The sequence below is a fragment of the Chroicocephalus ridibundus genome, chromosome 5 (genome assembly GCF_963924245.1).
Source record: "Chroicocephalus ridibundus chromosome 5, bChrRid1.1, whole genome shotgun sequence".
Taxonomy (NCBI): domain Eukaryota; kingdom Metazoa; phylum Chordata; class Aves; order Charadriiformes; family Laridae; genus Chroicocephalus; species Chroicocephalus ridibundus.
The window spans coordinates 36,095,607-36,122,753 of record NC_086288.1 but is presented as its reverse complement, the minus strand read 5'-3'; the positions used below and the strand labels follow the sequence as shown (position 1 = coordinate 36,122,753).

Sequence of the window (27,147 nt, the reverse complement as noted above, 5' to 3'; positions counted from 1 at the left end):
GGCCCCGCTTTTCTAGGCTACCGGGCGGGGCGGGGCGGGCACCCGGGCCAGCCCACCGGCCGAGCGGCCGCCCCGAGGAGCGGCCGGGGTTTATTGGGGAGCGCACCGCAGCCCCGGCACCGGCGCCACCCGCAGCGAGAAAAAGCGCTAGGAGCACAGCGGAGCGCTGATGGGGTCGCAGCCGCAAGGTTCACCTTCCCCCCGGCCCACGCCGCCGCGGGGCTAGCGAGGGGGCGAGCGGCGCCCGGCTCGCAGGCGGGAGGCTGCGGCGATGGTCGCTCGGCGGCGGGAGAGGGGAGGGGAGAGGAGGCTCCTGGGCGCGCCTTTCTTCCTCGGAAGAAAACAGGTCCCCGAGGAAGAAAAGGGAAGTCACATTTATAAATTAACTCGCCCGAAAGGTCCCTCAGCTAAAAAAGAGTGGGGAAAGGCGGAGAAGCGTTCCCGTGCGTTTTGTTTCATGCTAATCCATTATGCAAATGGATAAATCCCGGCAACAGAGCCCACAAAAGAGCAGCCCTGTCAGGTCAACAAAGCCGCCCCGTCTGAGGCTAATAAGTTTCCGTAGCCGAGCAAATTCCCGCCCCCCCGGGGGCTGCGGGATGATGGATGGGACAGACATTCATCTTACCTGGAAGTTGACAGGGCCCGGAGAGTGGCAGGGGAGGGGACGGAGGGGACCCCTCACCCGCCGCGGCTGCCGTTGCCTTTTGTCGGTGCCACAGCCGCTCCTGCAGCTTTCCCTTCTGTGAGAAATTCGGAGGCGGAGGGGGCGATGGGAAGCAATGCTGGAGAAGTCATTTATCAGAGCATCTTCCCCCAAACCCAGGCTCTAAAGCTGCCAATTTGCCTGATCTGTCCTCCCGCAGGTTATGGACACTCAGGCAAACACGGCAACATGCGCCGTGCCAAGTACAAAAAAAGGGAAGCAAGAGGAGCAGTAGCATGGAAGAGCTTTGCATCTCTCCACAGGCAAACACGCGTGTTGACAGAGCAAGTTATTTTTCCCTCCTCAGCCACTTCAAATGTGAGAGCCTGTGGATTAAGGATGAGATCCCTAGACCACCCTCGAGCTGTAAGACCCCTTTGGTCACACCAGCAAAAACAGAGAAAACGTTCACCATCCCTTTTCTTTCCATCAGGGAACAGCTGTGGTACGAACGGAAAGGTAGAGGGGACATGAAGGACCCAGCAGGTGAGAGCCTCCTACCACCATGGATGCTGAACCAAGGCTCAGGCAGGATCTTGTGCATGGGAAAGATGAGGCTTATCAATGAGCCAAGGCAAGTTTTCCCACTCCTCAGTGAAGAAAATATTTCAGGGGAACAGGTTGCTTCACCGCTCTCCAACACAAAATGAGGGCTGGTGTTGCCCTCCGGTTTCTTCCTGCCTGGAGCAGAGCAGCTTCCTGGGGAGCTGAAAATTATCCTCACCTTGCTCCACCTGCAAAAAGACAGGCCCACCACCGTAACCTGTTTGGTCCCTGATTACAGGCCAGAGCCCCAGCACTTCTCACCAGAGGGATCAGGCATTTGGGATTTTCTCTGGAGAGCCTCAGCCAAATTCTTACATAACAGAGGCTTAGCCCTCCTCAAGCCCCCTGCTTCAAATCGCGTTACTTAGAAAAAATACCTTACAGATGTGGCTCACGATGCTGGTAGGAATCGTGTGGATTAGCCACCAGCCACACATAATAATATAATTACAACAGCATCTCAAAGGTTTTGCTACTAGTAAATACTATTAGGGGAGGGAAGGAGAACTTTTCTCAACTAGTGCATTGTTTTTAAGTGACTGAGGAAAGAGAAAAGATTAAAGCCCCTCGTCAAGATAAAGGGTCTCTCACCTGTTTGGTGACGGTCACAGCAGCTGGTCCAGAGCTGGAGCACTGTGCCACAGCCAGAAGGTTATCAAAGACTCCACCGACTCCTGGCACAGAAAGGTTCCCATCTCCCCCTGCGAGGATAAGCACTGGTCCTGCTCTGAGCCGCCATCTGCAGACACCCCCCTCCCCTTTCCCAAAGCTGTCTAGGGAGTGTCCGGATGGTCTTTGTTGAAATATGTCAGAGATGCTTCAGTCCCACAGTTCGCACATCTCTCCCCTGCCCAAAGGAAGGTAGAGGAATTCCACTGAACTCCCTGGCAGAAACAAGCATTTCCCAAATGGCATCTTTTACTTGGAGGCATCCTTCGTTTGCTTTCCTAATGCCAATTAGCTTTAATCCCCAAATCACCAGGGTCCATTTCAAGTAAATCAAGATGAAACCAAAGAAGAGGAATCGCCACGAGGAAGAGACTGTCTCAGAACCTTAACTGCATGGGAGGGTTTCAAAGAAATAAGGTGAGAGGCGTGACATTTCTGCAGTGTAATTTCCTCGTACCTCAGGCACCAACGAGCTGACTAACTCCTAACACTAACTTCTCTCTCCCTTCCCCCATGCCCCGAACCACTCGATCCCTCTCTCAGGCCTGGAAACCCCTACGGAAGGATCACAAAAGGCATAAGACAGCAGAGACGTATGTGAAATAGCCTCGCTCCTCCAGCCAACGCACGTACCCAGCTGCAGCAAGGGAAATCCACCCCGGGAAGGCTTCGCCACCACCGTGCAACTGCTGTGAGCATCACTGTCTGCAAAGCGCTTCCATACTACCTGAGTGGCTGCTGAATAAGGCCATTCGGCTTCCTGAAAGGCAGTCTGCAACCCGGCATTTTCTGCTTTCAGACCTTAAGGCTTGCACTCCTATTACTTTCAAACTGCCACAATGCAAAACAAAAAGTTTAAAAGGTGTACTTACAATTATTTTTCCTCTGCTATGAAAGGGGAATGCCCCCCCCCCACTTTAGTGGAAAAATGGCTTCATCAAAGGTGGCTAAACTGAAAAGTTACTTTGGGCCTCAGACTAAGACTCTGGCACAGCCTTTATCTTGGGTTGCTTTTGTGTAATAGCTTTTGTACCTTTATTACACAAATTGCAGTGGGAAAATCACTTTGAAATATTTAACGTAACACATCAAACACTGACAGACTTTTGTTTGGACTGTTAGCTCTTATAGAGTAACTTCATGATAAACCCCTTGATTTATTTTGGAAAGTTATGTAGAGATGCAGTAAAAAAAAAATAATAATGCAGCCTTTGTTTTGTAGTGCAGATGAGCCACGGCACAAAAACTTCCCAGGTAAGAGGTGTGAGCCAGTTTCCATTGCACTGAAACTCGTATATTATATCGAAACTTATTTTCTATGCTAGGCATTACTATTTCCATCCCGCCTCACAGCTAACACAACAGGGGAAAAGCAGGGAAGGCAATCGGAAGGGTAAGCTTTTGCCTGTCTGAGGAACAGCCCTGCTCTAACAAGGCGGCAAAATGCACTTCTGACTGAAGTTAAGCCGACACGCACACGCTCACCTTCGAGTACAACTTGCGTCTTACCAAACGCTTCTCAATTACTCAATCTCTAGTGTAGATTAAGAAACAAATGCAGCTTTAACAAGCTTTCAGGTCAGCTGGGACTGCTGGAACAAGTACAGGTTCACGAATTCAAAACACCTTAAGGAGGTCAAGGAGGATAAAATCTTCGGGTAGGGATTTTTGGAGGCTATAATTTGCGAGAAAAGTATCTGAAAAACAACGCCACTTGGTTTAAGCTGGTGCACTGAAAGAAATAACAGACAGAAAACATGTTTGTGAAGGATGGTTTCACAGCATCCAAAAGGGCAGTTCCAGTAATAAAAAAATAACGCCTTTGTATTCCCATATCCAATCCATTTGAACACTGTACTATTCTTTTCAGAAAATTACAGCTTCCATTGTAGAGCTGTAAATAACCGGCTCTCTAGAAAATAGTATCATTTACTTTATCAATTTTTGTATTTAACAAAGAGGAGGGACAAAACAGACAAATTCTGAAGGAAGAAGGGAACCAGCAAGACAGTGCATGAAATCGCAGGCGAGTGAAACAACCTCAAAACAAAGAACTTTTGAACTAAGTATCACTCTCCTCCAGCAGAAGAAATAACATAAATGACTAAAACAAATGTATACTTTATAAACGTTGACTTTTATTCAAAAATTACCGCATACACATTTACAGAATCACTTAAGCAGCATATAGAGTGAACTGCAAATATTTACCGTAGCTTTTTTATCCTTGTAGGTTTGCTACTGAGGTCTGTCACCTTTTTTTATTTCCTCCCAATACCTTTGTCTGTTTTACTAAACTAATAGGCTTCCAAATTATTAACAAGAGTCTTCTAACAAACAATGACTGTAAACATAATAGAACCAGCATGCTGCTTTCCCTTTGAAATTATTAAGTTGGACAGTTTTCTGCAATGAAGTAATGACTCATTTTTTACAGCTAGACTGAATCATGCTGTATACACACAGTACTTATGACTCGCTAAAAGAATAATATGTTGAGATGGATAAAGCGTTCACTTACGACACCTTCAACTCAAACGAACAAAACCACAGAAAAGGTGGAAACAATTCATTGTATAGTCCTCATTAGCAAGCAAGAATCTAGGAAATTAATAACAGTGCTAGCACAGGTTGAGATTTAGGAACAACAAACAAATAGTTTTGGTGACAGTTACAAAATACTTATTTTCATCATTTTATCTGATATTAAGGGTCTCATTTTGTCAGCATTAAACAGTTAATACAGTCTCCCCAAAATAAAGGAAAAGATTCATTTCTGAATATAAAATGCCCGAACACGCGGAGTAATATTTATATGGCTTCTGCAGAGGAAATACAGAAAGTTACTGGGCCAGAATTTCCACCTTGATATTGTCCCAGGAAGTATGATACGGACTTTTAAGTCTCTGCTTAAATCAGGTGAAGAAGTTTAAGAGTATCCCGATTTGAACCTGCTAGTCATATTGTGCGGGAAGGGAGATGGGGAGGTGATAAATGGGAGTCAGAAGAGACACGGAGCACACTGCATTCAAGATGGTATTCCTTCACAGCAGGAGACAGACCCTTCTGTGGGAAGGGCAACGCAAATGACAGTCAAATGAACTTAATCCGGGCAGGATTCTGCTGCACAAAAGGAGGACTTAACAGTCCTGAAACAAAACGAGGTAACGCTCCACCACCCGGCCACCCTGCCTCCCTACCAGGATTGCACCGTCACAAGAGAGAGCGAGCCGTCGGACAAGCTCACAGCGCTCTCCTTTTCTCATCTTTGATCTGCCATTTCCTACTAGTCAGTACTTTCAACCGATGGATTAATTAGTAAGAGATACTGGAAACTGTAATAAAGTCTGTCATTAATTGGACAAAGTGATGGAAGTTTAGTGGATCGCGACCAAAGGTCGGCATTTACTACCAGTCACTCTACGACAGTAACAATTATTACCTTTCTTTATTGCCCGAGGGGGAAAGCTGTTCATACAGTTCAGACAGCGCTGATTTCATAACGATGCACGGCAGGTCACCCTGCCTCACTCCGTGCACAGGACAAACCCAGCTGACAGGAGCTCAAATGTATCAGCCCATTAAATTTTCAAATAAAGACTGAGAGAAGGAAGAGAGAGACGGACGGAACAGGAGGCAATTTCCATCTTGGAACAAAAATTATCTTGTCTCATAATTAAACGTTATGTTGCAATTTGATTAATTCTATTTTACAGGAAATAAATTAATTCTTCATCCAATGTATTAACTAGAGAGGAAGTGTTATCAGTCACAGACAAAGCTATTAGTCTGGTATTACTCAAAACATTTGCTAATCTGTGCCATATAGCTAAGCCTCTGAGAGATAACTGTCACTAATTTCTATTCTTTGACTTTAAAAAAAAAAAACAAAAAACAACAACCTCACTCAAGAAGCCAGTTCTTGTTTGTAACATGTTTTTATACCACTCTTTTAAAAGCATATGTATCAAACACTTGTTACTCTATCAGTGATTTTAAATCAGGAACATTTTTAATCTGGAAATCCAACAGCATCTGTCCAAGTGCTTTGCCCTGCAAGAGAAAAAAACCCAACATTTCATTTTACTATCTAAATATACCACCTTTGTACATTAAGTTTTGAAAAATGGTTTAAGAGGGTATTTTTCCCATAATCACTGTAAGAATTCAGGATGTTTTATAAGTTTATCTCTACATATGATTATATATAAGTTTTGGGTGAGTTTTATCAAGCCTTGGATTGTCGGTTATCCAAAGTTATATGTACCTTTTCCATTTATTTGGCTCTCTCACTTGTGAATCAATATAATTAAGGAAGAAAAACTATACAGTTCAGTTTTCCAGCTTCTAAACCTGAACAGATTGAATAGTTTCTTTGGTACCTAGTGCTAAAAATAATTTATTTGGTACTTAGTGCTAAAGTCAATTTATTTTAGGTTCAGTTCTTCTATACATAGCATCATTTTATTTTGTGAATACTCTTCCTGACTATGCCGAGATTCTTTGTACACTTAAGCATTTCTCAGGCTATAGCGGCAAACTGTGCTCTGCTGTAGCCATAGGATTGCCACATTAAGGGATCTCATCAAGGGATCTCATCTTCAGGTTTAGATGTTTCAAATATTTAACATGCAAGTTGTACACTTACAAAAAAAATTTAGTTTCAGATTCACGTAACGTGGTCAACACAAAATACATCCTATGCATCTGTTTTTCAGATTTACATTCATTATCTACATATTTTTAACTACAGGAATCATAGGCTAAGTTAGAGGAGCTGTTGTACAGTTAATGGTTGCTGTATGTCCTAGGAAGCAATCAGAACTGTCTAGTAAATCTGCATTCTCCAAAACATGCCAGCATTTTTGAGAAGCTAATTTTGCTGGTGCATCTAAAAACACAGGTAGCACATCATAAAGAACACAACTGATTTGACGACTCTCTTAATAGTTTCTTGTACGCGTCTTTTCACCAAATATTCTTTCTATACTTTCTACTTCCCTGTGTTGTTTTCAAACTTTAAAACAATTAAGTAGATATAGTACATTAACAGGCTAATAAAAGGAACTAAAGAGCCAAACCTAAAAGCCCAAAAGTTCCAGCCCAAAAGTTGGTTATAAAGAGACTGTGTACATACTTATAAAGGATATTAAGGTATTTAATTTAAGAAGTATTTTAATTTTTAAAATTTGGGGGTTTATTTAATTATTTAAAAGGTATTTAACTACATTAAAATCAACGCTTTGATACATGCCTGTGGGTCACTTCTTAGGGATGCAATGCCACCACCACCAAGGGAATTCTTCAGAACAAAATTTAATCCATGGATTCCTGGCAACTCATATCTGTAAAATAAAATCTACACGTTGTTTCTGACAAGATTTTGAAAGAAACACTTGTGGAGAACGTCAAGCAAAAGACAGTGTGCAAAAACACCATGCTCGTGATGGCAACTCCACTGCTGAGTCAAGCTTAAAAGCTAATTGAAGATTAACCTATGGCCTTCCCTGCCTTCTGATCCTTCCCTTACTCCAAATCAACAGTCCTTAATAGCTTTAAAATAGGACCATAAAGTAATCATTCTCCTCTTATTCAACTTCAAAACTCATTCATGTCTAATGAGGTTGTTTTCTACATTCTTTTTTTCTAAGAGTTAAAGCCCATACAGAAATCTCCACAGGCAAGAGGTTCAACATCCAATATGAACTCAGAGAACATGGTGGGCCAAGGGAAGTATTTTTAGTATCTCCTAATTCTGACACTGAAAAATACAACTGCTTAAATCCTGGAATTCACTTTTGGTAATGAAGGCCATCAACTAATTGGGAAGGCATCCTTTTTATTACTGAGAAATAACTATGAGTCACTAAATCAAATTCTTATGGCAACTACAGATAATTTTATAACAAATCAAAGGTAGAACTACATTTCAACGCCTTCTTGGGAGCCACATACTTTGTTCAGATAAAATTTTCTTTTAGCGTGACAGACCTATTTTTCTGTTCCATTGCCACTGTAAGGATTTTTCCATCCTTGCTTTTCACTGGTACAGTTCCAATTTGGAAACTTTTGTAGAAGTTAGGAAACTACAGAGCCATTTGCCAAACAAAGCTGTTTCAAATTCCATAAATAGGTCTATACTGTATTTCCATTTGCTTCTCCTTGCACAGTTTTTCAGTATTTTGTCATCTTGCTTGTAGTCTTCTTGTTTTTCCTTTCCTTCAATATTTTATTTGTCTAAAGACTCTATAGCTTTCCTTTTTTCCACAGGAAAGAATTTAATCAGAACATCAGCAAGACATGAGGAATAACGGAGAAAGGTGATACCCAATTCTTGCTCTGTCTCCAGATGTTTGACTGCTGCAATTTCAATCAAGCTTCCTTCAACACCACCTATTTTTCTTTAGTCATCTACCTGATCTTCATGTTTGGGACAGATTCTTCAAATCTGTCCTCCAAAATAGCTGGAATTTCTTGCAGTGCTCTTGCACTGCTGATTGTGTGACTCCAAGGTTTATCTTATTCAGTTCCTTTTCAGCATTGCGAAAATTACGGCTGTTGCTGATACGCACAGCTTTGTACGCCCTTGTATCTTGAGCAGATGACCCAAACCTTTCATGGAAGGAGATGTGTCAGCCTATGATTCTGCTGAGCGGCCTGGCAAACACCTTCAGTTCTCATTATGCTCTTGCAAGCAGTACACATGGAGGTCTGCGCCTGTCTCCCAGGCAAGGAGTTTTCACTGTTCCTTCTACTCTTTCATTACCACATTGCTTTAGTATTAACACTATTAATTGTTATTAAGAAGAAAACTGGTGTCAGCATTCAGTTGACTTCCTCGAAAGCTAGTTGCCAGGCAACATGATCACAGTTAAAGGCAAATCCATTGGGGAGGCAGGAAAATTCCGATTAATCCAACAGTGCTCTACTAAACAACAGGAATATGAAAAATAAAGCAATTTCCAAAATAAGCCATCTATGTTATTTACTAAATTTAATAGCATAATCAACTACCTAGCAGGATCAGAGGACCCCGCCAAATTTTCAACTAAAAAGCTTAATACAAATTACCAATAACTGTATACCATGAGAGCTAGAGGCCTACCAAAACACTACACTGTACATTATACTCTGAAAAACTGGCGAAGACTTCCAGGCAGCAAGCCTGGATCTGGACTGGACTGGCAGATCTCTCCATGAGAACTAGACTAATGGAATATGTATTCCAGAAGCTAATACCTCCGCTCTCAAAAGAAGTTTCATGAAAACCAATCACTTAAACAAATCAGGAGAGAAACTGAAGGGCGTACAAAAGCAGAAGCAAATGACAAAAAGAGTGGAAGAATTTCCTTTCACTTTCTGCAGTGATTCTGGCAGAAGGAGTACGTAATACAAGCAACAGATCTTAATTTGGAACATCACAGAATGGCACGTTCATTTCAAGTACTTTGCGGAAATAATCACAGTTGAGATACTCTAGCTAAAACTAGAATTACAAAGTAATATACAAAGGTCAGCATCTGAGCATCCAAAATATTTCTGTACCAAAAATACACTCCTACAATAAAAAAAGAAAAACCACTGTAACCATCTTAAAAGTCTTAAAGCAGCAACAATACATTAACCAAACTGTTGGCAAGCATTTACCCGGCATAATTAAACAATTTAAGTTTAATTAACTGAGATCTAAAGAAGAAAATATTATCTAATTGTACAATCCAATCAAAAGTTTTAAGAGCTGCTTTTAAAAAGCACAGAAAACAAATAAACCCTTCAAAGAATACTAAGGCTGTGACAGAAACCAATAAAACATGGAAAATTCACTGTTCTAGCTGAACTCCTATGCTTATGCACAATGGGGTGCCTGCTTAACTACTTCCTTTAAAGTGCTGTCGGTACATATTCAAAGTCAGGTTTCCCTGTGAATTTCCGGTTAAAATGCATGGAAATAATATTGGTACACAAATTGTTTAAACGCATTTAAATCAAGAAAAAGATAAGATTCCCCCATCGGAGGAAAGCAGGAACTAAGTCCCATAGGCTAAAAGAGGTGTTTGTGGATGGGATATACTGTAGAGAAGTATTTTTCCCCTCATAATAAATATACATACAAAAAAGCAATCCAGAAGCATCAGTATCCACATTTCTTGTTCTTCAGTTCTTCGTAAAAATATCCCACAAGAAGAAATCAGCTGTTATTTTTTTATTTCTGAGCATTGGAACGTTCATAAAACATAAAGAAGATAACTGTATTTCAGAAGATGAAACCAACAAATTCTCACAGGGTAATTTTACTATCCTTCTTAAATGACTGACCTACTAAATGAAAAGTTTCTTATTCCATCTCTTAAGATTATCAGGTCTCTATTTCTAAAGTCTTGTATTGTCATGGGTTAGGCTGGGCTGGCCACACCACACAGATAACCAAGTATTACCACCACAGAGGCCAAAATGGCTAAGGGGAAAATTAAAAAAAAAAAAAAAAAAAAAAAAAAGAAAGAAGTCTTCCACATGCAGCAGTATGGTCTAGCTACTCATCTCACTACAGCATTGATGCTATTTTTAATGGTGGTACCAGTCATAATTCATGAGACTGACATCCTTTTCTAAACTTTGATCAAATTTGTCTGAATACTGGTATCTCTTCCTTACCCTCACTCAGATTGGTCTGACTTTTCATGCTGAGTTTGTACATCACTCCTATGCCCAAGAAAAACTGTGATTAACTGTTAAGAATGTACTCTACATGGTGGGGAAGCAATCATATAGGTTTGGAATTTTGGGGTATGGGGGAGATGGGTTGAAAGACCGTCTTTTGTTACTATGTTACCTGAAAATGTGGAATTTTATGAGCTTTCGGTGTTCTCTATCAAAAATAATCCCACTTTTTCTCTGTTTAATACACCTATTTAATAACTTCAGTGAAAAAGAATGAAAGGCAATCTCTGTTCTAAAGTAAGGCAGAGCCATGGCTGGTATGTTTTTAGTAGCAAAACTAATATGTATTTTTTAACCACTAACATTTTAAATAAAGGAAATGAGAGAGAATTAAAGCATAAGACAGTTCTTTTTATGACAGACAGAACTAAAAATAAACAAGTAATTTAAAAAGAAACTATACAATCTGAAGCACATGAGCATAATCCTTATAATCCTAAATATTTCCACAAAAGGATTTATTCTTTTCCCCTAGCAGTTTTTCAATTCACTCACAGAGCTCCATTATCACATCATTAAAGGAAGCCAAACCCAGGAACAGATAATCTAATTAATCAAAATAAATTGGCTTCATCCAGACATAGCAAATTTCAACTTTTATTTATGAACATAAACAGCGTTAAGGAGCCACAATGAATCAACTTCTAGAAGTATCATTAGGGAGCATGACATTTTTTATTTCTTCCCTTCCCTGCTCTGTTTCAAAGGAAATTCAATTACATTTCTTGTTATCAGAATTTATTAGATACACAGATTTGTTAGCACTTATGAAACAGTGGGTGAGATCTGCGCTGAGCCGCTTATGAAGACAAAGAACAGCACGTACAACTCAAAGAGCCGTAGTTAAAATAACTCCAAACTCGCTCTGAGCTTTCAGCTGCACCCTTCTGACTCAAGCGCTTTGAACGAGCAGAAAGACAACAGTTTATCCGTATTTTAAAAAGGGAAGCTATCTGTGGTTTTGGGGGTTTTTTGGTTTGTTTGGTTGGTTTTTTTTCCCTTTAAATTCTGGCTTGGTGTATGTGACAAAAAAGTGGGTGAAAGCAGAATAATCAAAGGAATACTTTCTCTAAGGTGAGTGCACTTAATAAAAATTAAAATGTTTTGCCCACATAGTGGCAGGATGAGGCATGTTTTTGATGGAAGAACAGGTAGATTTGGGCTCCAGTCTATACTGGCTGTGTGCATGTCTTTCAGGTAGTGTTTTAGGGATTTCAAACTCCCAGTTCTGAAGCTCTGAGGCTTGGGAAACTTCAGTTACTAGGGCACCTGCAGTCCAAATGGTTTAAAAACACTGGAAAGATACATTTCTTAAAGGACATTAGAAGTTACTTCCATTTTCTAGAGACATTCTGTACTGGACCAAAACAAAGAAATAGCCCCAGCATTAATACGCTAATTCTGAGAGCTCAAATACCTTCACTAAACAGATTCACTACCTTTGTCCAGCTTCAGGAGAGGTCCAAGTTCACGTTCTTTTTCAGTGACTATTGCTCAAGGTGTTATTTTAAAAAACAAAGAAAGATACATAAAAAATATCAAAGACGATACACACAGGTTTGCAATATTTATGTTAACATACCTTAAGGTAAATTCTGAATACCGTCATGTATCTACCGTACCACTGTGGACTGAGCAGCAAGCTACTCACCTTGTTACTAGTTGCTCTTCAGGTTTTTCTCGTTCTAAAAGGTGTTGGAAGTAATTCTCCAAGGCTTGAGCAGTTAAAGTTTTCTTTAGGTACGGATAGTAAAGGGGATGTCGTGCTATCACACCTGTTAGGCAGAACTGTTGTTAGCTGGATTAGGAGCTATTAAAACCAATTTGCCTTTATCCTTTCAAAACTGATTTGAGATCCTCCTCTTAACTCAAACTGTACATATTGATCCTCTTTAATGAGCTCCTGAACAGGCAACAGTAGTATGACAGCTTTCCCTCTGTCAGTAGCGAGGTAGTATGGAGCATGACATGAAAGAGTGCTCCCAGACTAAGTGATTATTGGACTTTTTCTGGCTGCAAACAGTCCCTGTCACTGAAAGACACCTAAAGAACAACATCATTGGAATAAACAACCCACATGCAGTTCTCTTTCCCTAAGTGGCTTGCATGACTTAGATAAGTAATCATAATTAACCGTAACAAGGCATGATCAGTGGCTGAAGGTTTGGTCCTTGCCCCACACCCTGCATGAGATCCTGACGTGTGAGAAGTGAAAATTGCATTTTTATTGCTGTAAATATCCTTTCATAAGCTTCAGATAACTTCATGCTGAAGCTGACTTTCCACAGCAGGATCAGGAAAGCAGATTTGTGTCACAGGGATCTTATCTGTAAACTTCAAAGCTAATGTAATCTTAGAGGTCAAGTTTGTTGTTATTACTTTTGTTCCCTAATAAAGCAATAGTGTCTTTATATCTGAAGAACTCTATTAGCTAGGCATCATTCATGATTTGGCAATGCTACTTTGCAACAAGAAAAAAAAAAGAAAAAAGGAAAAAGAAAATCAACATTCCTTCATTCTTCAACCCCAAAAAGTTTCACAAGCAAGGACAAGAAAACTATATTCCTAAATATAAATTCATCAGTTTTAGCATGATAGCTAGTAGCAAATCAAATCCCAAACGCACCTTTAATTCATACTGAGCTTTGAACACCACACGCTCTCATCTTCCAACAATAAGAGAGCCAATTGTTGCATGCAGAAGTAAGGAATAGAAGGAATTATTAAACAATGCAAGAAGCAGCACAATCAATGTAAAGAGACTGCACACTGAAACACACCATTTGGATTAATAATATAATAAACACATCCTCTTACATGCAAGAACAACTTGAGTACTTCCTAACGTTGTCAATGTTTCGGCCATATATATGTTATAAAATTCATATATGGAAATACTATACAGAATAGGACAACAAAGAGATTATATTACATAAAACACACACGAAGGAATAGCAACTACTGTGTAAAGGAAACCTTAAAAAGGCATTTCTTAACTTTGGGGAGCTTGACTTTGCAACCCTAAACAAAGATTTTTGTAGTACGACGTGCAAGTATTTTTTGTTAGTGCCTCAGATTTCAACAGCTGCTAAACAGAAAACTACAGATATTTCATTAGTAAAATCCTTTTTATATGGATTATTTTTTGTTTCAGTACAGAGACAATAAAGAAAAACCAACAATGAAGCAATGTGAGGGATTAAAAAAAAAAAGAGCACTTGATACATTACTCTTATTTGAAAATCTTGCATCACTTCTTCAGAAAGCAAGAAAATGAAAAATACCTATGTTTGCAGAGTTGCCTTTGTCTCCACTTCTAGTATAGGCAAGATCTTCTAAGCGATAAGTATGTGGACCACTTGGCAGATCTATACAATATAAAAATGAATACATTAATGGTAGCTACAAATGACAGTACATTTTGAAGACATAGCTGTCATTTTAACTGTATACTTTTTGCCATGCTTGTAGTCTCGTGAAAACATTTCCAAAGCTTTTGTTCCCACAGGAACACCTAAGGAACAAGAGGTGAGGCTGGGGGCCAAAATTACGAAATCAATCCCTCCTGCTCCATCTCCCGAATTCCTTTTACCTTTTTACAGCTGAATGCTGTGCCAAGCATCCCCTATTCCACCACCCCTGAACATGAAAATTCATCTTGGTCTCAGCAATGTAGTATTTCTGTAGGAGGCATAGCAGCTATTTGTTATTTCTTGACGAGCTGACAACTTTTGTCCCCTTGACATACAGGCCTCTCTGCTTCCAGTGCAGATGGAAAATACATGTAGTTCCTACTGTCCTGATAATTCTGTGATGTCTATTATAGTATGATAATGTCTATAGAATACAGTCACAATTTAGAATTCCTCTTCAAGACAACATGTGTCTCACTTCCATACGCACTGCTGTAACAGTTACTGATTCATCTGCATAGAAGAAACCCAAGATTTCTTTTTCCAATTACCGATTTTGTAAATATCTTAGTATTATATAAGAAAAGGTTATAAATGGTCATAAATGCATGCTCTATAGGAAGCCAATCTTAATTTTTTAAACTTGTCAATGTCTTAGTATTGGACTTTCAGGCCTTTAGGGACATGAGGACTGTTGCACTTCATTGAACAAAGTTCATATTAAGTATTCTTTTCATCCACCTATGTATCAAAAAAAAGCAAACCCAAATCCAGAAATTCAGTCTTGTGGGATCCACACAGTTTATACGTGAGGTTTGATGGTTAACTTACATGGCACAGACCTCTTGCAATCACTGACTGCTAAGAGTAGTTGGCCGTCACCATCTAAGTTTCTGTTCCTCAAAGCAAGAGATCAGGCAGTCACTTAGTCACTGAGTTTCAGTTATTTGCCAACAGCAGCATAATAGTGAAACTTGAAGCACAAGTTATATCCCAATTTTTAGGCAGTGAGCATCTAGCAATTTCCAGCCAGTTTTGCTTCTGATCCAACTTCCCTACAGCCGCATCTGCTCTCACAGTATCCCTGGCTTTTCAGTCGCAGCATCACCAACAGACTCATCTAAGCTCCTGACTCACATGCAGACCTCTCACCCCTCAGTTGCCCTCTCCTCTGTCCCCTTCCTGTTGTTTTCTCATCCTTCTGCACACAAGTTGCAGCTCTCCCCCTCTCTGCTCCTTGGACAGCAGTAGGGGGAACATTCCGAGCAGGGAAGCGACAGCTTCCCTGTTTTCTGGCACAACTGCTGGTGCTACAGCTGCTGGTTGCAGCCACAGGACACAACTAAAAATGTCCAAATGGTTTGGGGTTTTTTTGTTTTTGTTTGTTTGTTGTTGTTTTTTTTTTTTTTAAAAAAAAAACACCAAACAATTCAGCCTTGGGCATATGCTTGTCACAGAAAATTTCAGTCTAATGTATTAAAAACTGTCAAATTTAAGAAATTGAAGAGAGGGTCTTGTAAATCAATTATATCAGACAAACTTCACGTTGCAAGACACAAAGCAGTTTGGAAATCCATCAGTATCTTTTCTGTATTATTATTGCTTCTGATGACAATATCAAGCTATTGTCCTGGCTTTGTGGTTTTGTTGTTAATTTCAGGGAGTAAGAGACTTAATACTAAAGACTTTATGCTCTAAATGCTGACCAAAGGCACGCTGTATTCAGAAGTGTAACTATATTGATTTAAATTCACCCAAGATACAAATGAATGTCTAAATTATACTTAAAAACAAAATTAACACTGTGGTAAGTTCAAGTATGATTTAAAATACAGTGCACCTACTATTAAGACATGGGTAGATACGCACACCGTGAACTGCGTCAAGTGATGAGGTAAAGCCAGCCCCAGCCCTAGCCAAATCATCATTACCTTCAACTCCTTCCTGCCCACAGAGAACTGATGACTCCTCAGACATGAGCCAAGCTGACATAAAGAGCTTTACCAAAGCTGGGTAAGGAAGAAACTATGTCCAAATCCTACTGGCTGCAGTTTTCACTGTCCCGTTCAGAAAGGGAGGCTGCAAGTCTATGGCAGTGGCAGCTGGACAGATCCCAAAAGTTCATTGGGTACGGGCTGGGAGATCTTGTGGATGATAAAAATGCCTCACTACAACATGACACATAGTTTGTACACTGTATCATAGTTCATGGTACTTATTTGGTTGAAACAGATCAGGCAACACTTCCAAGAGCAGCTCTGCTGGCACACTGGAGTGGCAGTTAACAGGGAAAACAATAACGATCAACTGGGGGCTCACACCACAGCAACCTCTTCTACGGCTACAGCTGGATCAGAAAGAGAACATCTACCCACACCCCAAACAACAACCTATCAGTGTTAAACTGCTTTAACTGAGACCTAAACTTTTGTAACGTATATTGTGTCTCTGTCAAAGATGAGGTGAAAGAGTGATTACAGTTTAGTTTGGCACAATGGTTCTTCATTGGCAGTAAGCCACGGTAGCATGAAATTTGAAATGGTGAAAGCCTACCATGAAAGAGTTGACGCACGAGGTTTGTTTTGAGCTTGATGCTCACAGGCTTTTCCATATTCACTTCCGTGAAAAGTGCAAGCAGAAGTGTGCCATGAAACTTGGCAGAAAATATTAAAGGGTCTACTTATTTAACTGGGGAATATTATTTTTGATTAAACAACTCTGTTTAAAGAGAATCTGAAAGAGTCCAGCTAAAGCTGCTTGTTCATTTTGGACTAGACTACCATACTCCATACACCACAGCAAAGACCTTATTTTTAATAATTTCATTCAATACATGATTAAAAAAAAAAAAAGTAGTGCTTCTTCAAAGGCTGAAGTATGACAATGTTTAAACTGTATAAGCTGTACAAGTCTTTTCTCCATCAGACATTTCACACAGACAGTCTTTGACAGTCTCCCTTTAAACAAAACCAGTTCAAGACAGTGTTCTGGTGTCCTCATTTATTATTACCCTAATTGATTTATCTTTCATGATCTGTTTATCAGGAAGTTGTTTTCATTTAATAAACAGCTTAAACAAATCTACTAAAGAATTCCCTTCAAAGCTAGGGCAAATGGTGAATTCAAATTCCACCCTCCCAGAACCACATCTAGCAGCATTTTTGAAATCCATTTTCACATATTTCTCTTATCTATTCAAAGACAACTAACAGTCCCTTACACTTGAGATAACCATAAAACTAGGAAAAATACTTCCCTCCTTAATAAATGCTGACAGAAAATGTTTTAGCAGAAGTTACTCCTTTTACAGTCTAACCCATTTGTCTATTTCTCATCCATGCTGTCCATGTGTTAAGCCACAGAAGTAGGTAAGTATTTAGTCACATACAGAAAACATTTCTATTTACAACTAAGGGCAAAAGTTTAGAGATCCTTCTCAGGGGAAACAACCAGAGGAGCTCTGCTGTCCCTCAAAAGTGGTGTTTTGCCTGAATAAAGCCTGAAGAATTCAGTACATAAACGCTGATGTCAGGCACCTCAGAAAGTTTTTTCAAATGATAAGAAGGCAACGGGGAGTCTAATAGCTTTTCTTTCTCCAATATTTATCATTGTAGTCACCTTGAAAAAAATAAAACACCACAACCTTTGCTAACCCCTTTAGTAAACAGAATAATGACTTCCTATTCCTTAACTCGCCCAGTTGGATGGTGTGAATCCCCCCCTGCCCTCCCGGGAACTCCCAGGTATCAGAGAGATGCTGGTGTGACGTTAGATTTGAGACGGACATAAGAGCTGAAAAATATTTAAGAGCTTAACTTGTTTCTGTGCAACACATAAATCATCACGTTGAAGAGATGTTTGAATAGACGGGGAAAATGAACTCAGGCATGGCCACCAGGCATCTCCAGTAGCAGTGACTTTCAAACAGCAACAAACACATTGTCATACGTGTATTTCAAAATTTCTCTATAAGATACAGAACATTCCCTACTAACTTGTAAATAGTCATTACACTATTCTATTACCTATTTTGAGAAATACTACTCACCTATATCTAGAATCCAGAATAAATCTTAACGTATTGGTGCCTTCACAGCATTAATTTTTTGGAGTATACACAGACTTAAATGCCTGAATTACTCTTTCAGCATTAATATTATTTTTTTAGAAGTATTTCTAATGAGTAATCTTCAGGTACAGCCACCTGATTTAGATTTGAAAATATCCATCCACAGCTTTAAATTAATTCTCTCATTTCTCTGGTGAGAAGGAAGAAGGTAATAAAGATTCTGTTTGGATCAAAAGGTAATTATGAAGCATGCTATATGTTAAGAAATACCATATATAGTTCTGCCATTAGAAAGAATATTAAAATCTTCAAATGTCTAGCACTTTCAGTAATCTGTAACCTAGTACCTAGCTTGTGTGAGCAACTCTGAACATTTCCTTTTCATCCTGACCCGCACAATTCAGGTCACTGGTTTTCCCTTCTCAAGTGTCTTCTTTTCTTTCTTCACAGAATTCGGTGACACAAGTCTAACAGCAACACAGGAATTATCATGCTGAATCATTAGCCTAGTGCGTTTTCTTTAAAAGCCACCACTTCCAGGTCGATCCCATTCGTGTTCATTTTGTGAAAGGTGCCGTATGCAATAGGGCCAGATTTCAATTATCTAAACGCTAAGGATTCTGTAGGTCTGTCCTCCATTCAGAACATAACTATTTTGATGTAAGGTAAACCCAACCATTTCCAGGATTAACAAAGTAAGACTGCAGTATACTTTGAAGCCATGTTTCAATTTCAAGCCAGACACAACTGAAGACAGTTGAACACTAAGACTTAGGTTTTCTGAATAACAATTTACTTACATACTTGTTATAGTTTCAAATACTTTTTTTTTTTTTTTTTTTTTTTTTTTTACACTGTGTGATGCCAACCTGCTTCCTTATAAGAAAAGTAGCTTCACTATTTTGCAACAGGCTCAAAAATATATAGTATAAACAGGTAAAATACATTTCACAGACAAAATCTAGCAAGATTTTCCAGGACAAAGACAGCAAATGATACATTCCCAAGTAAAAGGATAGGCATACCTTTCAATTCACTGCTGATCTTAGGTGGATCAGACGGAACAACCTCATCTGATGTAAACGTGAGATCCTCCTCAAATGTCTCAACATGCTGCCCATTTAAAAATAGGTTTATCTGGAAAGAAACACCCATTTTCAAACCATCAAATTAGAAGTCCAGTGTGACATGTGAATAAGTAAATCATATTTCTAATTAGGTATTGATCTGGCCCATTTTCAGTAACAGCTTTATGGATAAGCTTCTGTCCCTCCCTTTGGAAAAGTGACAATAACAATAATGATTCATTATACACCTAAAAGAAATCTCTGTGTACGGGAAAAAAAGCATAAAAATCAAAGAAATGCTCTATCCGGTCAGGTACGTTTTAAAGGAAGACAAATTTCTCTCTTTCCATCTCCCCCTATATACAGCAGTATTACATGGAATTTCGTGTCACAGCTCTTGACACTTGGATCCCAAAACTTGAAAGCTTCCAGCTGTTCCATGGTACAACCCCCTTTTCTTCATAATGTCACTGTCCGTATTAATGACAAACTTCTCTTTGGATCTTAAATTCATGTACAAATAAATTTTGTGAAAGCAACTTACAAAAAGAAGAAATTAGTACTGAATATTGGGGGTTTATGTTGAGATGAGAATATGAAATAAAAAAATGCCATGCTGTTCATCTTGCATGATGAACTATCACTACCCCCACCCCTAAAAAATCCCAAAAATATACATAGTCAAGTCTGCTATTTCATTAGCTGACTGGGCTATTCACTTAAGATATAAGCCAAGGTTTCTCTGGTTAAATCATATAGAACAATCATGTAGAAAAATTAAATGCATCCATTTCATCTGCACTGGAGGACTCCTGGTACTAAAGACTCAGACATACAACCAGGTTACACTGCCACAACAAAACAACATACAGCAACTTAGCTGCAGCAGTTAGCGGTGCTCAGTTGTCAGCAAATGCAAAATAATCGCATTTAGCCCTCTTTCTGTAGCTAATAGTGACCTCCAATGCTTATGCAAGAGGAAGATTTAAAAAATATATATATATTTCAGAAAAGCTGTTCTTGCCTTCAGTAGGTTTGCTAGAATTTTTCTCCCTAAAGAAAGTTTTACGTTACTTTTTAAACATGAAAAAGCACACACGGAAAATAACTACTGTTTGCACTGTAAAACCAGTGGCGATCTGTGATGAAGTCGGGACAATTGCATAAGAGCAGTGGAAACAACAAATGAGACATTGAATGCAAACTGACAGCCAGAAGAAAGGTGTTATCAAACACAAAACAAAAGAATCCACTGTGGCAAAACATATCTGAAAAATCTCCTTATGGAGTTTTTTTTTTGTTTTAGGTCAAATGCTGAACTAGAGCAACTAGACTCTTTGTAACCGAACTTCCAATCTAGAAAAGCAGTTAATTCATACCTTACTTACTCTGTAATCTCTCGATCCAACCATTGTTGTTAATACACGGCTAAAACTTTGAATCAAGGACTTGAATCGCTTACATCATGCTTTTACGTAACCTTCAATATTACTGCTGTACAACAGCGATAGGTCACATGGCATTTTGTTAATAGCGTAACAGTTCATTTGTCAGATTAGCTACCTAGAGCAAGGATTTTGATTTTCTTTCCCTGCTAAATTAGACTACTATTTAATCTCAACAGCACTTTAACAAGTCTGGAACACAGTGCTAATTAATAAGTTTACATTGAATCTGATGAACTAAACAGCAGTTGGTTAAACTTCCATAAAGATAGTAATTTCATATTAAATTTAGCAAAGACAAGCCATTTGTATGAAGCAAAATATAAGTGACAATAAAAATAAAATCCTCAAACTTCTTTAAATGACAAGAAAGGTGGGGTTTTTTAAATGTTTTTCCACTATGCACAGTTTATAGACTTAGTCTTAATAACTAAATAGCATCACCTCTGTAAAATTAATCTTAAATTATTGCCTACTACAAGAAAAATGAGACATTTGGGCTTATTTGAGCTAAGCACTGTATACTTGTTAAAGAAGGAGAAACAGTCCTTTTCTGAAATGCTCGAAACACTTAAATTGATTATTGATAATCACTTTACAGGGTTTTTTTTTTTTTTTAGATCAACTGGGTTTTGTTTGGGTTTTTTTCTCTCTCCCGCCCCCTTTCCCTTGCTGTCTGTGCTCCTAAGGCTTCCCTTCACCACCCTAAGCAGAAGCCCGTCACAATACCTGTGCTCTAACACAGACCAACGTTCTGGCTTTTGGCCATTTTCTTGATGGGGAATGAGTGAGAAAGCCCTTACTGAGTGAGAAGCATCATTATTAAGATGCCTTGGCATGAGATGCACGCAATAGCTAGAAGTCAGCTAAAGGCCTTGCAGAAAGAAGGGTATATATGCAGTTTTGTCTGCAGTCTCAAAAGAATAAATTAAGTATCTGACAGCATTCAAAAAGCAGAGAACAACATTTATAAATCCAAACATTTTATGTTTTCAGTAAAACCAGTTTCTTTAAGCTTTTCTTGAAGACTTCAATCTACACAGAGGTACCTGCATAACAGAAAGGAAGTAGGACTCCAGCTCAACGTTTCATCTTACGCTGTAACTTCTCACCTAGGACTGCCTAGGCATCTGAACCGTCACTTCTCAGACTGAAAGAAACTACTGTTACAAACTGAATAGGGCCGCAGAGAGAGAACTCATTCACAGACTCCTCTATGATACTCATCACAATAGTTGCACAGGCTTTCATAATTTTACAGTTTTTGCAATATAGGCAAGAGCAGAAATCATTACTCCTATTTTTACAGGCAGGATACTTGGGAGGAAAAGGCCCAACTCTCTGTTAAAGTAAAATCTGGGTGAATCAGAGGAAATCCACCGATTTTAATACTTATTTCCAGTAGTATATACAAATTGTAGACACACACCCCCCACACCCCACCCCCCCCACCCCACCCCCCAAAAAAAAGTCAGAAGACGTGTCCACAAGATCACTGTTCAACTCTCTGAACACCCAATTACCTTCTTTTTAAAGAGGGACCATTAACGTTAAAAAAAAATAAAAAATAAAAAATTTTCATAAGCACTCTTTGCAAGTGCAGTGAAAGTAATTCAAATCTACAGTTCTAGGAACCTGAAAAGAGAAGCTCAGTTTTGATCCAAGATATTTCAAAATTCAAAGCAATTAATATTTAACGTTGTCAAGTTCAACTGCTGTAAAACATTCTGTGTGAATAACACTAGTCTCTGGGAAAATATTTTTTAATCAAAGTTACCAGAATACTTTGCAGTTTTAGGACTCCAAAGTCACTGAAAAATGCCAGAGTCAGCAGAATTTTTCAAATGACTTCAAAGAGAACTGAGCAGGCTTTAAGCAGTACATCTTACCTGAACATTGCTTTTGGGATAATAGAAGAAAAATGGCTTCAAAACTGGAGACCTAGACACACAAAACAACAAGCATAAATGCCTTTAACCAGAAATTAATGAAAATGTCAGATCATACATATTTAGACTATTCATACACCAGACAAACATTTGGGAAATTAAAAACTATTTAGCCATGATTAGCAACAGTTTTCCAAACAATTTTGGAAAGTCTAAGAAGCACAGAAATTCGTTACACTTCGTTATTAAGAAAGTAAGATTTTATTTAAAATAAAAAAGAAGAAAAAAACTGGGGGTAAGGGGAGACACGGATCAGCCAACATACCAAAAATATTTTCTTGACAAAGGATGCACTTCATGACATTGAAATCTATTGCACTGTCATTAGCCCCACACCGATACCTAGCCTAGTTATACAGAGCTACTGGAAATATATCTACAGTTTCTTCCCCCATCTCCATATGCAAGACAGACATATTGAAGTAATTTGCTTAGGGACACGAAAGTTTTTAGATGGTCTCATGAATAAGTATGGAAAGGGGAGCATATAAATCATGAGCAGATTTTAGCCATATCTAGAAAAATACTGAACCAAACCAGAATTATTTTTTGTATATGCTCAAAATTATTCTGTTCAGGTTGCTCACACAATGGGTTCATGCTAATATTTTGTGGGATCTTCTGGTACATTTGACCTCACACTTCTGGGTGAAGTGGGCTGGTACAGATGTACGTTTGCTGTGCCCATATTCCAAACTAACAGGTACAAGAGAAATCTGGTCCACAAATCTGCCTGTATTGGCACATGCTTGAGCTACTGCCCTGCCATAAAGTCCCATTTAAAGTTCTCCCTACAGCTTATTAAGCAAAGACATTGTTATGATCTGATCAGAGACTTACGTAACTCATGTTCAATAATTCAATACAGAATTTTACTATTTGCATACATATCTTGCAGCATTCAGTATTATCTTGTTATCAGTTATTAAGCATGGTGTGCAATGGAGAGACTTTAGTTGCTTCTGTGGTTGCTGTTTGAAGTTGGGGAAGGTGGTGATGGTGAGTGATAGGAACGCTACCATCAAACATGACAACAAGTTAATGATCAGGAGTTAACTTACACTCTGGGGCGCCCTCCAACAATTCCAGTGAGGCCGGGTGCTGGAAATGGAAATAAAATTCACAAAAGAACTGTTAAAGCCATCTTCAAAACACTAGAGCTCATAGCTTACCATAGCGCGAATCGTTCCTATAATGCACATTTAATAAACACTGAGAAATACCTAGCAAATTACGTTATGTTCTCATAAATTAATAAAACTGAACATTTTATACAAGTGTCAGGCTGCAGGGTGTGCCCTGCTCTTGAGCCGGTGTTGAGCAGACCTGTGGGAGGTGTGCCCAGGCAGAGGAACTCCTTCACCTAGTGATGGAGCTCCGTGAGGAGGTAAGTCGTTTGAGAAGTATAAGGGATTGTGAACAGGAGACAGATAACTGGAGTCACATCCTGCCTTCCCTGAAAGAAGCACCTCAGGCAGACAGAGCTCCACATACAGAGCACTCCCCACCCTCTAGCAGCACAGCTGAATGTGGAGATTCAGAGGACAGGGGCCAGTGGCAACAAGTCCCCGTCCGGCGTGACAGGCGTGCCCCCCAGGTACCCCCACACCATCCCAGGTGCCCTTGCAGAACGGATATGATGTTCTGCAAAGGGAACCGGAGGATGAGAAGGACAACAACTTGCTGAACTTGGAGTTGTCACCGAGGCCAAGATGGATTATGCCTCGTATAACAACATCCTCGGTTGTGAAAGAAAGACGGGTCCTTGTAGTAGGGGACTCGATTCTGAAGGGAGTGGAAGGTCCCATATGTAGACCAGACCCAATCTGTAGGGAAGTCTGCTGTCTCCCTGGGGCCAAAGTTAAGGATGTCCGGAAGAAACTCCCTACCCTAGTTAGGCCTGCTGACTACTACCCTTTATTGATTTTTCAGTTAGGCAATGATGAAATTTCAGGAAGAAGCCTGAGGGCAATGAGGAAAGACTTCAGGGCCCTGGGACGGATGGTTAGGGGATCAGGAGCACAAGTAGTGTTTGCTTTTATCCCAACAGTTGCGAGGATTGATGAGAAGATTAATAGGAAATGCCAGCTGTTCAATGCCTGGCTCAGAGACTGGTGTCATCGGCAAGACTTTGGGTTCTTTGATTATGGGCTGCTTTTCAGGACGCCAGGCCTGCTGGCAACAGACGGCAAAAGCCTGTCTCAGAGGGGGAAAAGGGTTTTAGGGCAGGAGCTGGCGGGGCTCATTGACAGGGCTTTAAACTAGATTCGAAGGGGGATGGGGATAGATCCAAGCTTGCTAGCAAAAAGCCTGAAGGTGGCATGCTGGCACTAGACTTGGAAAAGATAGGGGGCGTAACCAGGCTCCTTAGGAATAAGTCTGGGGTTGGCAGAATTTCGGCTCCCGACAGTAAAAAGGAGAAAGGACCAATAGCCCAGCTGAAGTGCTTATACACTAATGCACGTAGCATGGGCAACAAACAGGAGCAGCTGGAAGCCATTGTGCAGCAGGATAATTATGATGTAGTCGCCATCACAGAAACGTGGTGGGATGACTCACATAGCTATAGTGCTGCCATGGATGCCTATAGGCTCTTCAGGAAGGATAGGCAAGCAAGGAGAGGCGGGGGTGTGGCCCTGTATGTTAAGGAGTGTTACGAATGCTTTGAACTTAATGATGGTGATAATGAGACTGAATGTTTATGGGTAAGAATCAGGGGCAGGGCTAACAAGGCGGATATCGTAGTAGGAGTCTGTTACAGACCGCCCAATCAGGATGAGGAGGCAGATGAAATATTCTATAAACGGCTGGGAGAAGTCTCAAGATCGCGAGCTCTTGTCCTCGTGGGGGACTTCAATTTGCCGGACATCTGCTGGGAATACAATACAGCAGGGAGGGAACAGTCTAGAAGGTTGCTGGAATGTACTGGGGATAACTTCCTGACACAGCTAGTGAGAGAGCCAACTAGGGAAGGTGCCCTGCTGGATCTGTTGTTTGTAAATAGGGAAGGTCTTGTGGGGGATGTGAAGGTTGGAGGCTGTCTTGGGAACAGTGACCATGAAATGATAGAGTTTTCGATTCTGCGAGAAGCAAGGAGAGAGGTCAGCAGAACTGCTACCTTGGACTTCCGGAGGGCGGACTTTGGGCTTTTCAGGAGCCTGGTTGACAAAGTCCCCTGGGAGGCAGTCCTCCAGGGCAGAGGAGCCCAGGAAGCCTGGATGATTTTCAAGAAGGAAGTCTTAAAGGCGCAGGAGCAGGCTGTCCCCATGTGCCAGAAGACAAGCCGTCGGGGAAAAAGGCCGGCCTGGCTAAACAGGGAGCTAGTGTTGCAACTTAGGGAAAAAAAGAGGATCTATGGCCTCTGGAAGAAAGGGCAGGCCACTCAAGAGGACTACAAAGAGGTAGTGAAGCTATGTAGGGAAAAAATCAGGAGGGCCAAAGCCCAGCTAGAACTAAACCTAACTTCTGTTGTCAAAGACAACAAAAAAAGTTTCTATAAATATATTAGCAATAAGAAGAGGACTAAGGATTATCTCTGTCCTCTAGTAGATGGGGCCGGCAACATAGTGACCAAGGATGAGGAAAAGGCTGAGGTACTTAATGAAGTCTTTGCCTCAGTCTTCAGCAGTAGGACCAGTTGTTCCCTGAGTACCCAGACCCCTGAGCTAGAAGACAGGGATGGGGAGCAGAATGAAGCCCCTGTAATCCAAAGGGAAACAGTGAGGGACCTGCTTCAGCACCTGGAGGTGCACAAATCTATGGGGCCGGATGGGATCCACCCAAGGGTATTGAAAGAGCTGGGGGAAGTGCTCGCCAGGCCACTTTGCATCATTTATGAGCAGTCCTGGACAACCGGGGAGGTCCCAGCTGACTGGAGGTTAGCAAATGTGACACCCATCCACAAGAAGGGCCGGAGGGAGGATCCGGGGAACTACAGGCCAGTCAGTCTGACCTCAGTGCCTGGGAAGGTCATGGAACAGATCCTCCTCAGTGCCATTACACGGCACATGCAGGAGAACAGGGTGATCAGGCCCAGTCAGCATGGGTTTGTGAAGGGCAGGTCATGCCTATCAAACCTAATATCCTTCCATGATAAGGTGACCCACTTAGTGGATGAGGGAAAAGCTGTGGATGTTATCTACTTGGATTTTTGCAAAGCTTTTGACACCGTTTCCCACAGCATTCTCCTGGAGAAACTGGCTGCTCATGGCCTGGACAGGTGTACTCTTCACTGGGTAAAAAACTGGCTGGATGGCCGTGCCCAGAGAGTGGTGGTAAATGGAGTTAAATCCAGTTGGTGTCCGGTCACAAGTGGTGTCCCCCAGGGCTCGGTGCTGTGGCCGGTTCTCTTTAATATCTTTATCAATGATCTGGATGAAGGGATCAAATGCACCCTCAGTAAGTTCGCAGATGACACTAAGCTGGGCGGGCGTGTTGATCTGCTTGAGGGTAGGTTGGCTCTGCAGAGGGATCTGGACAGGCTGGACCGATGGGCTGAGACCAATGGTATGAGGTTCAACAAGGCCAAATGCCGGGTCCTGCACTTGGGTCACAACAACCCCATG

General features: G+C 40.5%; 1 protein-coding gene across 3 annotated transcripts in view; it reads right to left on the bottom strand.

Moving 5' to 3' along the window:
* Positions 1-4,045: 4,045 nt before the first annotated feature.
* The window catches only part of LOC134516007 (uncharacterized), a 68,734-nt gene continuing 45,632 nt past the window's right edge, over positions 4,046-27,147 (bottom strand). For 2 of the 3 annotated variants that reach the window (XM_063335778.1, XM_063335779.1), the window contains exons 14-20: positions 23,644-23,683; positions 22,523-22,574; positions 19,147-19,258; positions 13,924-14,007; positions 12,291-12,414; positions 7,176-7,266; positions 4,046-5,974 (exon numbers count right to left, since the gene is read on the bottom strand). In XM_063335778.1, the coding sequence (XP_063191848.1) occupies positions 5,900-5,974; positions 7,176-7,266; positions 12,291-12,414; positions 13,924-14,007; positions 19,147-19,258; positions 22,523-22,574; positions 23,644-23,683 (578 nt within the window). In that variant the 3' untranslated portion in view covers positions 4,046-5,899. Of the gene's footprint in view, positions 5,975-7,175; positions 7,267-12,290; positions 12,415-13,265; positions 13,306-13,923; positions 14,008-19,146; positions 19,259-22,522; positions 22,575-23,643; positions 23,684-27,147 lie in introns of those variants that run through there. The other variant, XM_063335780.1, reaches the window with a different exon arrangement.